Source organism: Heterocephalus glaber, unplaced genomic scaffold, assembly GCF_053883595.1.
Source record: "Heterocephalus glaber isolate CG9 unplaced genomic scaffold, H.glaber_assembly_v1.0 deba00001781, whole genome shotgun sequence".
Taxonomy (NCBI): Eukaryota; Metazoa; Chordata; class Mammalia; order Rodentia; family Bathyergidae; genus Heterocephalus; species Heterocephalus glaber.
In genome coordinates this window covers 2,948,337-2,962,324 of record NW_028258467.1, presented here as the reverse complement: position 1 = coordinate 2,962,324, position 13,988 = coordinate 2,948,337, and the positions used below count along the sequence as shown (strand labels likewise).

The 13,988-nt window shown below is 47.8% G+C and overlaps 1 protein-coding gene and 1 pseudogene across 1 annotated transcript; one reads left to right on the top strand and one right to left on the bottom strand.

The window, feature by feature from the left end:
- The first annotated feature begins 2,877 nt into the window (after positions 1–2,877).
- LOC147820946 (U4 spliceosomal RNA) lies at positions 2,878–2,951 on the top strand (annotated as a pseudogene).
- A 6,793-nt stretch (positions 2,952–9,744) lies between these two features.
- Positions 9,745–13,911, bottom strand: Syngr3 (synaptogyrin 3). The gene is made up of 4 exons (XM_004873671.4): positions 13,613–13,911; positions 11,617–11,854; positions 11,178–11,320; positions 9,745–11,098 (listed from the first exon to the last, which is right to left on the bottom strand). The coding sequence occupies exons 1-4, from the start codon at positions 13,709–13,711 to the stop codon at positions 10,889–10,891; spliced, it is 690 nt and encodes a 229-aa protein (XP_004873728.1). The 5' UTR covers positions 13,712–13,911; the 3' UTR covers positions 9,745–10,888.
- Between the last annotated feature and the right edge of the window lie 77 nt (positions 13,912–13,988).

The window sequence follows — 13,988 nt, the reverse complement described above, 5'->3', positions numbered from 1 at the left end:
AGTCATTAGAGACTCAAAACCTAAAGACCAGCTATATCTGGAAGACACCTCTGAGAAGCAATCATTCCATAAGGGTTCTAAATACAAGCAACAAACATACTTACGATAAGCAATATTGAAGTATCAACCCAGGAATTAAACCAAGGACAGTACTAAAAACGAAAATGAGAAGACATTTAAGCAAGGCACAAACCCAGACTTCTACCCCACCAAAGGCAAATTCTGGGGGAAATGAGGTGGAAAGGTCTGATAATCAACAACCTGGACACCCTGAATTGATAGCACAGGAAGTAACAAAACAGATGAATGAGGCTCTAGAAAAATTCAAAACAGAAATAATTTCCCAGATAAATACAGAAATAGTGAGCAGAATGAAAGACATGATTAGAGACTCTAGAACAGAAACAGAAAAATAGATGAAGGGCTGGGGATTTAGCTCAGCGGTGCCTCCTCCTGCCTCGTAAGTGCAAGGTCCCAAGTTTGAGCCCTTGTACCAAAAAAAAAAACAAAAAACCTTTCAAAAAATAGGTGAGCTCAGGATCATGACGGAAACCATGAATGCCCAGCATAGGAAAGAAATGGGGGGCCGGGGATTTAGCTCAGTTGCACCACACCTGCCTTAAAAGTGCAAGGTCCTGAGTTCAATCCCTGGTATATATATAAAAAAAAGAAATGGGAACCATGAATGCCCAGATATAGAAGACAGGATGGCGGTCAGTGACCAAGAAAAGAGAGATCTCTTAAAAATAGTAGGGGTGGGCTGAGGATTTAGCTCAGTGGTTTTGCCACCTCCTGCACAAGTGCAAGGACCCGAGTTTGATCCCTGGTACCAAAAAAAAAAAAAGTAAGGGACCATGAGAAATCAATCCAACAGCTCCTCGATGACACAAAGAATAATAATATAAGACTGATGGGAGTCCATGAAAAAGCACAAGAAACTACAAATGACATTAAAAAAAAAACTGTTCACAGAATTAATGACAGAAAACTTCCTAAACAGAGCAAAAGAATTTGACATACAGATAAGTGAGGCATATAGGATTCCCAACTAGTCATGATCAGAAAATAAATGACTAGGGATGGAGGTGCATCCCTATAATCCCAGAACTCTTGGAGGCTAAAGTAGGAGAACTGCAAATTCAAGCCCACCCTGGGCAACTTAGCAACTTAGCAAGACCCTGCTCAAAATTTAAAAAAAGAAAAGAAAAGGGCTGGAGATGCAGCTTATTATGAGGACCCTAGGCTCAATCCCCAGTACAGGCAGGCAGGAAGGAAGAAAGGAAGGAAGGAAAAAAGAGGAAGGAAGGAAAAAAGAAAGGAAGAAAAGGAGAAAGAATGAGTGATGAAAGGGCATAGCAAGGGTAAAAAGACTACAATAGATAATCTCCTCTTGTGTTCTTTAATATTTAGGTGATAGTCTAAAGCAAAATTACAGCCTTGTCTGATGGGGCCTTAAGTACACATAGATGTCATGCATAAAATAACCACAATATAAAGAAACCAATATGCCTTCTATGCCTTCTTCTTTTTTCTTTTTGGTACTGGGGATCGAACTTGGGATCTTGCACTTGTGTAGCAGGTGCAGTGCCACCGAGCTAAATCCCCAGCTCCCAATATTCCTTCTATAAGATGTCTACATTCTGCCTGGTGCTGTGGTGCTTATCCATAATTGCATAATTGCAGCTACTCAGGAGGCTGAGGCAGGAGGATCACCTGGAGTTCAACCAAACTGGGTTACACAGTGATTTTTTTTTTTTGCTACATAGTGAATTTAAGGCCAGCCTGGACTACAGAAATCTGTCTCAGAAAGAAAGAAAGAAAGAAAGAAAGAAAGAAAGAAGGAAGGAAGGAAGGAAGGAAGGAAGGAAGGAAGGAAGGAAAGAAAGAAAGAAAGAAAGAAAGAAAGAAAGAAAGAAAGAAAGAAAGAAAGAAAGAAAGAAAGAAAGAAAGAGAAAGAGTGAGCCAGGGATTTAGCTCAGTAGTTCAGATGCCTGCCTCAAAAGTGCAAGGTCCTGAGTTCAATACTTGGTACCCAAAAAAACAAACAAACAGAAAAGTCACTATCACTGGGAGTGGTCACATAGGCCTGTAATTCCAGCACTTGGGAGGCTGAGGCAGGAGGATCAGTGTCAATTTGAGGCCAGCCTGGGCTACATAATGAGTTCAAGGCCAGCATGAACTACATGGTGAGACCCTGCCTGTCTCAAAAAAAAAAAAAAAGTTACTGTATAGCTCACACTGGGCTCTAACTCATATTCCTTCCTCAACCTCCCAAAGGGCTGGGATTATAGGCATGCACCACTCTGCCTGGTGAATTCTTTCTTCTTTTAAAATTTATTATCTTAGGTATTTTGTCACAGTGACAAAAAAACTGACCAACACACCTGGCCTCATAAAAAAGCCCAGAATTTGTCCTGAAGAAGAGCCCAGAGTCAGTCACCTCAGCCCAAGGTCTGGCTGTCACAGAGGGTGACCTCGTCAGCATCTGGCTCTGGCAGTGCCCTCAGTGATGCACAGCAACCCCTGAAGTTTACCTGCTTACTCGGCAACTGTGCACAAGTTCTGGCCCAGAAAATGCAGCAAACTTTTCTGCTGTGAAGCAGACTATAATCACTCTTCAGCAAGGTCTAAATCCTCTTTTGAAGTATATCCTTCCATGGGTACTCTGAGCTCTAGACTATCAGAGTTATCTTTCCATCATTACTGTTTGTGACTCTTTTCTCACAGCCTGGAGATTATGTACATTAAAATTTCTCTGCTTGGGGAGCCGGGGATTTAGCTCAGTGGTTATGCTGCCTGGCTAGAAAGCACAAGGACCTGAGTTTGATCCCCGGTACCAAAAGAAAAAAAATTTCTCTGCCTAAATTACTGAGTGGTAGCTTTGTACAGTAGGAGTATCATAGCCAGTGAGGTTTATCTGAGGAATGATTATTGCTAATTGAAATTACTCAGTGGCTCAGCCTTCTGAGTGGACTGAAGTGGATATAAACACAATCAACCAACTAGATATAGTTGGTAGTTATAGATCACTCCATCCAACAACAGCAGAACACACATTCTTCCCAAGTATTCATGAAACATTCACTAAGATGCACCATATCCCAAGTCATGAACCAAGCCTTAATAAGTTTAAAAGTATTTCCCACTTGCCACTTGCAATTCAGGCCAGAGTGGGAACAGACAGTCCTCGGAGTGGAAAGCTTGAGTGGTGAGAGGGCAAAACTTGAGATCAAGGTAATGAAGAAATCAGAAGCAAAATAAAACTGTATGTCAGGAACAACCCAGAGCAATGAGGCCAATTAGGTGTATATTAAGAGGAAGGTACCCTTAGTATTTGTGTCTTGCCAAAATTCATATGTGACACCTAATCACCAATGTGATGGGGTTAAGAGGTAGGGACTTTGGAAAATGACTATATCATGAAGATGGAGCCCTCATGAATGGGATTAGAGCCCTTATAAAAGAGACCTCAGAAACTGAGCTAGTCCTTCCATCATATGAGGACGCCGTGGTGAAAGGTACCGTTCATGAACTACAAAGCAATCCCTCCCAGACAAAGAATCAACTACCATCCTGATCTTGGAATTCCTAGCCTCCAGAACTGTGAGAAATAAACTTCTGTTGTCTACAAAAAAAATTAAAAGTACTAAAATCATACAGTTTGTTGTTTCAGCATAATGGAATATTAAAAATCAATAACAGAGGGCCAGGGATTTAACTCAGTGGTTCCGCTGCCTGCCTCACAAGTGCAAGGTCCCAAGTTTGATACCCAGTACCCCCCCAAATCAATAACACATAATAGAAAAATTTCTAATATTAAACAGTATACTGTCAGAGTTATCTTTTCTTTTTTTCTTTCCAGTACTGGGATTAAACACAGGCCCTCATGCATACTAGCCAAGCACTCTACCACTGAATTACCCGCAGGCCTTTTCTTATTTTGAGACAGTCTCACTGAGTTGCCCACGCTAGTTTCAAGCTTACCGATGATCCTCCTTGCCTCAGCCTCCCAGAGTGCTGGGATTATGAATGTATGCTACCATGCCCAGCAATATAATGTGTTTTTTTTTCACATACTTTTAATCCATGGCTGATTGAATCTGCAGACAATGAGCCAGAAGAAATGGAAGGACAAATGTACAGAGAATTAAGGCTGGGATGGGGATGGGGGTGTGTGTGTGTATCTTATATCCTGTGACCTTGCTAAACTCTAGGTTTTTGAAGATTCTTTGGGACAATCATGTTGTCTGTCAACGGAAACAGTTTTACTTCTTCTTTCCCAATCTCTTTTATTTCCTTTTGTTGCCATATTAATGCTGACCAGGATTTTCTAATAAAACGCTGAACTGGAGAGAGGTTAAGAGTAGACATTCTTGCTTTATTCTTGTTCATGGAAAAAAACTTTCATTCCTTCATTAAGTATGATGTTAGCTGTAGTTTGTTTTGATTATGATTTTCCTTTTAAGAACATTGGAATTTAATTTGCTTTTTTTCTGAGGATTTATGCAATATGTTCATGAGGTAAATTGGTCCATAGTTTTCCTTTTCTTTGTCCTTCCTTTATTGTTTACTGTTTGTCTGGTTTTCATAATCAGGTTAATTCTGGCTTCATAAAGAAAGGTGGAAAGTGTTTCATCACCTTCTAAGTTCTGATCCACTGAACTGACTGCTTCCCAGTGTCGTTGGTCTTGTTTTCCCACTATTAACAGGTGGGGAAAACATCGCACTGAAGTCCAGCGGGCCGCTCAGCTCCTTGTCGGTCCCTATTGCGGCCATGCGCTGTTGTTGGAGGTTCATCTTCGGCCACGTCTCGCAGGTCCAGCCTCTGGCGAAAGTTCCCTCGGGCCGCGCGCGGGCGGGCTCGGAAGCCGCCTTCCTCCGGGCGGGCTGCGGTCCCCCCCCCCCCCCGAACTTGTGGATCTCCTCAGGCGGACATTTTTTTCGCCCAATATAATGTTCTTGAAATGAGAAAGTATAAAGATGGAGAACAACATGGTATGGTAGTTTAGGCATGTAATCTCAGCACTCAGGAGGCTGAGGGAGGATTGCGGTGAGTTCGAGGTCAGCCTGGGCTACATAGTGAGTTCAAAGCCAAGCTAAATTATATAGCAAGACCCTATCTCAAAAAACAAAGATGGAGAATAGATGAACAGTTGCCAGGAGTTAAAACAGAGAAGGAAACAGCTATGGAGGGGAGCTGAAGGAAGCTAGGTGATGATGGTATAGTACTGTAGCCTGAATGTGGTAGTGGTTATCCAAGCTACACCGGGCATGGTGTCACTTGCCTATAATCCCAGCATTCTAGAGGCTGAAGCAGGAGTGTTATCAAAATGTCCTAGACTAGGGGTGAGGGGGTTTACTGAGGATTGAACTCAGGACCTTGCACTTGCAAGACAGGCGGTGGCACCACTGAGCTAAATCCCTGGACCTTCCTGATTTGTGATTCTCCTGGTGGGCTACTCCAAAATGTTATCAGGTAGCTTCTTCTAAAAGTGGCTTGCCAATTAAATGTTACTGGGTTTGGGGTTGCTTGCTCTCCTTCGGAGTTCGATTCCAGGTTCTTCTTGCCTCGAATAAAGAATTGAATGAAATGAGCAAACAGCAGGGGCAAAGTTTATTTGAAAAAGGACAAGTGAAGAGTGAGGGAGAAACTGGCTCTATAAGATTGAGCTTGGGCTGAATAAAAGAGCAAGATAAAAGAACCCCCTGGAGAAAACGGGGCAGGCTACAGAGGGGAAAAGCCATGATACCAAGCTCTTCTTGGCATCTCTGTCCTTTTTTAAGGTCCACATCTCAAGGAAACCTGTGAGAACTTCTACATACAGGTCCTGAGAAGCAGTGCTGGAATCCCTCACCTCAGACTGACTTCAGACCTGGGCCATCCTATTGAAAACCTGCTTGAGTTCTCTCAAGGAGTTCACATGCAGGGCTTTGGGAACTGTTCTGAGAATGTGTTCTGGGATTTTTTTTTTTTTTTTAGGTCTTTTGAGTCAGGGTCTTACTATGTAGCCCAGGGTGGCCTCAAACTTGTGGGGAACCTCCTGCCTCAGCCTCCTAAGTGCTGGGATTGTAGGCGTGCGCCTCCATGCCCAATTTGGGATCTTGTAATTAACAGGTCATGCCTATTTCCCCAGCTAGCTTTGCCGTGCCCTAATCATCTATGTCAGGATGATTGCCTTGAGATTGAGCCCAGCCTGGGGTACATAGTGAGCTCAAGGCAAGCCTGAATTATATAGTAAGACCCCGTCTCAAAAAAAAAAAAAAATCACAAAAAGAGAAAGAAAGTGAGAAAAAGAGAGAGAGAGGGAGGGAGAGGGAGAAAATAAGAAAGCAAGCAAGCACAGAAATACATATACATGCATGTGCACATGCATCATGTACCAGGGAAGCTCTGAGACCATCTGTGAATCTACCAGTATGTGGATTGTACCTGCGTGTTTCTGGCCCTGCTGCTGCTCCGTAGCAGAGTGAGGTGTTCCCTGGGGACAGGGAGCTGGGCAGAGGGCTTGAGTGTGCCGTCCTTTCTTTCAATATCCAGTGAATCTATGTTTAATTCCAAACAAAAAGTTTGCAAAAGGAATTAAACATTTGTAAAAACAGCACTAAATATAAAGGAGTATCTTGGAGATGACCATGGGATTAGGAAAGGTTTTCTTAAACTCAAGAGTAAAACCTTGAGCCGGGGATTTAGCTCAGTGGTTTCGCCACCTGCTGTGCAAGCTCAAGGACCGGAGTTGGGTCCCCGGTACCAAAAAAAAAAAAAAAAAAAAAAAGAATCAAACCTTGAGGACAAGACTTGCAAATATAGCCAGGTGTGGTGGCACATGCCTATAATCACTTGGGAGGTGAGAAAGGAGGATTGCTGTGAGTTCAAGGCCATAGCTACATAGCAAGACCTTCTCTTAAAAGAAAAAAAAGGGGGGGGCACTGGGGATTTAGCTCAGTGGTTCTGGTGCCTGCCTCGCAAGCATAAGGTCCTGAGTTCTATTCCTGGTACCAAAAAAAAAAAAAAAAGGATGGCAGAAACAAAGCTAAGTCAAGTGAGAGACCAGGTGATTTTCAGCCTTTATTAATGTATTTTAAAATACACAAAAAATGTCTACAGATCCATGAAAGATCAAAAAATAATGAAATGGGGCAGGGGATTCAGCTCAGTGATGCTGCTTCCTGCCTCACAAGCGCAAGGTCCCAAGTTTGATCCCCCATACCAAAAAAAAGAAAAAAAAATAATGAAATGGATAGCCAGAGGTGGTGGTACACATCTGTAATTCCAGCACTTAGAAGGCTGTGGCAGGAGGACTGTACCAAGTTCAAGGCCAGCCTTAGCTACATAGTGAGACCCTGTCTCAGAAGAAAATTATTTTAGAAGGAAAAAATGGAAACAAAGCGTTTGTACATAGGAAAGGGAGGGGACATTCGGGGAGGGGTGGAAATGGGATAAAACTTTTTTTTTTTTTTTTGGTACCAGGGATTGAACTCGGGTCCTTGTGCTAAGGGATAAAACTTATTTTAAAAAAAGAAAATTATTTTCAGACAGGGTTTCACTAAATTGCCCAGGCTGGCCTCAAAACTGGCAATCTTCCTGTCTCAGCCTCCTTTCTGAGTGCTGGAATTACTGCTGTGCCCCATCACATCTGGCTCACAATAACTTATTTTTTTAAGCAAAACATTTATTGGTATATTTTACATATACATAATAATATTCATCATAGGGAATTTGTACCTGTAAATGATATATCTTGCTTCTTTTTTTCCCATTTCCCTTCCCTCCCTTCAACCCCTCTCCTCTCATTTACAAAAGCTTTTTCATTTTTTCCTTCTATTCTTTTTTCCTTGTCCCTTCTTTCCCTCCCCCCTTCCTCCTCCCTTATTCTCCTTCTCATGTGAACATTTTCTTCCCATTTTCCAATATCTATTATACATTTTGGTTCTTATTTGTACTTTTGGTTTCTCACACCAGAGAATGCAGTATTTAAACATGTGTGTCTGATTTATCTCACTTAAGAGTATGGCCTCAAGGTGCATCCATTTAGCTAGAAATGTCTCAAGCTCATCCTTATGGCAGAGTAGTACATTTTATACAGTAGGACTCCACTATATAAAAAATACACATCAGCAGCACTGCACCTGCCTTCCAAGCACAAGGTCCTTTGATCCCTAGTACCAAAACAAACAAACCCCCCCCCCCAAAAACCCACACCTTCTTTATCCATTCATTGGTTGATGGGCATTTAGGCTGTTTAATGATTTAGCTATTACAAACTCTGCCGCTGTAAACATGGGTGTGCATATATTGCTGTGGTATGATGCTTTTAATTCTTTCAGGAAGATACCAAGAAGGGGAATGGGTGGGTCGAATGGAACCTCTAGTTGTAGTTTTTTTGGGGTTTTTTTGGTACCGGGGATCAAACTCAGGACCTTGCGCTTGCAAGGCAGGCTTGGTACCACTGAGCTAAATCCCCAGCTCCTGGTTGATTTCACGCCATTCCTTCTGGTGTGATATGGAATCTCAGCATTGTTTTATTAGTACCTTTTTTTTTTTTTGGTACTGGGGATCGAACTTGGGACCTTGTACTTGCAAGGCAGGTGCCGGAACTACTGAGCTAAATCTCCAGCCCCTCAGCATTGTTTTAATTTGGCTCAAAATAATTTTAAAAGGTCTGGGGTTTGAGCCCAGGCTGGACAACTTAGTTACTTAGCAAGATTGTGAAAATGAAGAATAAAAAGGAGGTGTTATGGTTTATATCTAGATGTCCCCCCAAAGCTCATACAATTATAGGTGGGACTTCTTCTTGCCCAGGCTGAGTTCAAAATTGGGATCTTCCAGCTTCAGCCTCCCAGAGTACTGGGATTACAGAGATGTGTTGTCACTACATCTGGCTATTTTTTAGCAATAGCAGTTCCTGAGGCCCTGTCTCAGAAAAAAACACAAACTACAGGCTGTTTATTGTGTAATTTTGAGACAGAGTCTTGCTATGTAGTTCAGGCTGGCCTGAACGCACAATGACCCTCCTGTCTCAGCCTCCTGAGTTCTGGGATTACAGGTGTACATCACCATGCCTGGCATAAACCACACTTTTAATGAGTTAAGAATCTGTGAAGGCTGGGGATTTAGCTCAGTGGTTCTGCCGACTGCCTCCAAAGCTCAAGGTCCCAAGTTGGATCCTTGGTACCAAAAAAATAATCTGGGAGTTTTTCTGTTCTCTGTCCCTCTGTGATGATCCCCAACAATTTTATTCTCCCATCCAGTTTATTCTTGGAGACACTGCAGTCAAGGCATCCTGGCTTGAATAATACACCTGGTTTTTGAGGAAGAGTGATGGGTAGGGAAGAACACATATCGTACTTTTAAAGCACAACAATAAGTCCTGGGCTGGGGATTTAGCTCAGTGGTTCCGAAGCCTGCCTCCAAAGCGCAAGGACCCGAGTTTGATCTCCGGTACCAAAAATAAACAAACAAACAACAATAAGTCCTGAGTTAAGGCCCAGAAGTGTACTAGCCCTTGTCCCCATGGTGATTTTTTTCTCATCCTCAGCATTTCAGACAGCCTGCTCTTAGTGGCAGAGTTTTTACCCAGACCAGTGTGGTTTAGATCCAATTCGAGGATCTAAACCTCAGGTTCCCAGAACCTGGAGGTCAGACTAGCCTCCATCACCCTACTTGCTACTGTGTTCTGGGCTTTGAGGCCCCAGTCTGTGGTACCAGGAAGGACTAGGGGAGAAATGACTCTAGAAGCATCCAGATCACAGTCAACGCATTTACAATCTTTATTGTAAAGAAGTTGCAGTCGGAATATGGGACACTGAAAATACACAATCATGGATTGTTCTTTCAGAAGAGAGATCCATATATACAAAAACTGTAAACATATTCACTTAAATATCACTTAAATAATCGTTCTATGCTACAATGTATAGAGATGTCACTCAACCGCAACTCCAGAGGGAGGCATCTGTCTGTAAGAATGAAATATGGCAACATTTCTGGTTTAACTTTATGTGAAAAGCCAGCTTTGTGCAATGCATGAATAGTCAGCTACGCAGGGGAACCCCCCAGGGCTGGGCCTTAAAACAGGGTGCAGGTTAGGGAGGGAGAAACTGGTCCAGGAAGCCAAGGTAAGACAGTTTGCAGGAATGGCTGTCTCCAAGGGCACTGTTGGCAGGCGGAACCTCCAGTACTCTCCTGATTATAAGCGTGTCTTGCCTGGCACCTAGGTGTTCCACTCTTCCTTTAGGCAAGGTCTTACTGAAGGGCTGTTGCCCAGAACCCACAGGTGTCTTGTGCCTTCCTGGCCAGAACGGCCCACAAAGAGGGGCAGCTTATAGGGTACTATGAGATGAAACCTGAAGACTTCACCACAATCACAACACTAACAGGCCAGGCTGCTCTAGAGTCTATGAGTCAAAATGAAGGGAGGCTCCAGAGAGGGCAACCAATACAACAGCAAAGGTAGTCACTATCCATAGGAACTGGGGATGGGAACAGTGGCCACAATCTCTGGCCTCAAGGTGAGATTAGTGTCCTTACCCCCGGTTCTGGGAAGCCCAGCACCAGGCTGTGTATAGCAGCTGGACCCCCGGCATTGGAGTGGACAGGTAAGCCCCAGGTTGCCTACTTCAAGAAGGGACTGCCTCTTCTTCCCTAGCCCATCCCAGGCTGTGCTGCCCTCTTCCAGGATCTCAGGTCTGGGCCATCTTGGTAGGGGGGGTTGGTGGGGACAGCCCAGGCATCCCAGAGGGGCTCCCTCCACTTGGCCCATGGAAGCCCACAATGGCCACCCCCCGTGTCCCTGGCGCTGGGTGGGGAGGACCTGAGGGAAGTCCCAGGTGGCCTTGGGGCCTGAATTGGTGGGGTGGCTTTTGAGCCCTTGCCTGCACCTGCCAGCCACTAATAGGCAGGCACCTGGTACCCTTTGGGGCTGGTGTCCAGGGTCTCGGTAAAGGGCGGGCTCTGGTAGGTCTCGGTGCCTTCCACGCCGCTGCCCACCGGGTAGCCAGGGTAGGCCTGGCCTGCCCTGGCGCCCAGCTGCTCTGTGGCAAAGAGTGACATGTCGGTCCCCAGTCGGAATCGCTGCAGGGCCTTCACGGTGAGCGCCACCTGGGGGAGGGGGTGACGCGGGTCAGCTGGGCCAGATGAAGTACCCCTGTCTTCCGCTGCCCCGTGGGTGCACACTTACCCAGCTGAGGATTGAGAAGAAGCTGAAAGCGATGGCAGCCCGAGCAGCGTCCCCAGCCTGTGTGGTACTGGGCCCTGGCGCGGTGCGCTGCCACTGATTGGTGAGGAAGCAGAAGCCCACGAACCATAGGAAGGACCAGAGACCTAAGAGCGGCGGCCACAACCAGGGGTGTTCTGTCACCAGCAGAGACCTAGGGCTCACGGTGTGCCTCGCTTCCCCCCGTCTGAAGTCGGCCCCAGGATGCCAGCCCCCGCGGGCGCAGGGCAAGCATACGGTCCCGAGAGGCTCACTTGAGAACCAGCCCGCTCACCGCGGCCCCCGCCCACCGCTGATCCCTCCCTCGCAGGAGCCGGGCCGCAAGCCCCTGAAGCCCCGGGGCGTTCAGTGGGCCAGGCTCCGCCTCTCAAGTCAGGCCCCATCCCCTCCTGGCCCCGCCTACCTGAGAACCCCAGGTCCAGCAGAACGGCTCGACGACGGTCGCGGACGCTGCTGATCTGCTGGAAGCGCACGTCGAGCAGCAAGAAGGCGGCGCAGGCGAGGAAAGCCCCGAGTCCCAGCACGACCCCGAAGCGGCAGGCGCCCGCGTTCCCATTGAAGATGCAGCGCAGTTCTGGGCCGCTGTCGGCGTTCACGTAGCCCTCGTTGACTATAGGCCCAAACACGGCGATGGAGAACACCTGCGGGTGGCGCTGCTCAAGGCCCTGCACAGGCCCTCCTCCCTCTAGCACCTCGAGTCTCCAGGCCTGTGCCCGTGTTCGCCTGAAGTATTCCCCACCCCTCAAGCATTTAGTAATTATGAACAACACGAACCAGTTAGTGAGCATCTGCTAGGTCCAGGTACCGTGCTAACACCACTTTTAAGTACAGCAGCTACATAGTTTTTTTGTTTTTGTTTTTTGTTTTGGAGATGGTACCACTGTGCAGTTCAGGCTAGCCTTGAACTCTCAGTGATCTTCCTGCTTCAGCCTCCCAAGTGCTGGGATTACAGATATGTGCCACCAGGCCCAGCTTGAGCTACATCGTTCTTATCCCCTCTGCAGCTGGGGATACTGGGGTTCCAACAGGTAAAGTGATTGTCCAGGGCCACAAGGTTTATCAAAACCAGGGAAGAGATTCAAGCCAGCTCCTCTGCAAGGCCTAGGCACCATGGTGTCCACTCAGGGCACACTCCAGAGTGTGGAACAGGAGTCTTCACATGGGAAGGTTGGTGAGTCCAGAACTGCAGTCTGGAGGGTGTGGGGAAGGGAGGATCGGATGGGAGACCATACAGAGGTATAGGCCAGGCCCCAGGTCGAACCTGCTCTCAGCATCTGGGAGCTGTGCGCCTGCCTTCTAGCATGCTTCCTGGGTAAACAGCCCAGTTGCTTGGAGGGCTGGGTGGGAGAACATCCACCAGCTTCTGCAGTGGTGGGTATCTGAAGGATGATGTTCCCCACTTTAATTTAATTAATATCAGCCGGGAGCATTTGGGTTCAAAAGGCAACATCACTGACCTTTAGAGTTCGGCCCAATCTCAGTACCTTCTCACAGTTCGGGCAGGCAGATAGGGGGTGGACCACAGTCCTTTTAAACCTCACCCTGTTCTTTAGCTCTGTGCAGCCCTGTTTCCAAAAACTGACCTTGCTCTCAACTGCATCATTTTACTCTTTTCCTGGCCCACCTCCGAGAGACCAAGGGGAAAGGTAGAACATGGAAATGTCCCCCCTATGCAGTCCACAAGTAGGAAGCAGAGTTGGGGCCAGACACAGGATTCCTGCTTCCTGGTCTAGTCAGTCACTCCACAGGGAAGCCCGGGGCCCTGCCCCTCTCTGGGCACCGCCCTTCTCTAAAACAAAACCTAGAACTGGGCACCCTACTGGAAGGGTGAAGAGGAGCAAGGCACGCTCCAAGGGCCAGAATGCCTCACACCTGGCACCTCCTCCAGGAAGCCCTCCCAGCATGAGACCCCTCTCTTAACTCTCACCCAGATCTGGGCGGCCTGGAGAGGGCCTACTCCTTTCAAAGGGGCCTGGCAGCTGTGTGTGCGGCAAAGAGGGACTCCCTTCCTGATCACTCTGGGCTCCATTAGTTCCTTCATCGTGCTGGGGCTGAGCCTCCAAGCTTTTGGGCGAATAGTCCCCACCCTGGGGTCCACTTCCAGGTCGTGAGAACAGAAAAAACGGAGAGAAGGCTGAGGAAAGGGATTGGAGTTAGACCTAAGGAGGTATTGGGGGCAGGGGGCGACCGGCGGTGACCTCTCAAGGTCCCTGGGTGGCTGCCAGCCCCTCCCCCGCCTGCAGGTGGGCGCGCCCAGCCCGGTGACGTCACCTCAACCTGCGGCCGGGCGGAGGAGGGGCCAGCGAAGGGGAAGACGAGGGAGAGGGGCTGGGGGCGAGGGCCTGGAGGAGGGTGGGGGAACAAGGGATGGGGAGGGGTCCTGGGCAGGGGCCACTCACCCAGGACGCGACCCTCAGCAGAGTCTGCGGCCGCCGCGCGAAGCTCACTGGGTCTAGGGCGGCCCCTGCGCGGCCGGCGCCGAACGAGGAGCCCTCCATGGCCGGCCTGGGCGGCCACTCGCCCCAGGCAACCTCTGTCCGTCCGTCCGACGGCCGGCCCCGCCCGAGGATGCTGGGATGCTGCCGAGACTGCTGATGCTCTGGATGGATACTGCCGCCGCCGCTGCTGCCGCCTCCCGAGAGCGCGCGGCGGGGGCGCGCGGGCCGGGGCGGGGCCGAGCCGGCGCCCCCCACGGGTCCACTCGTAGGGCCAGGCCCTGCCCTTCATCCGCCCCGCCCACCCTCATCTGCTGTTCCCAACGTGGTGCTGAAGCTC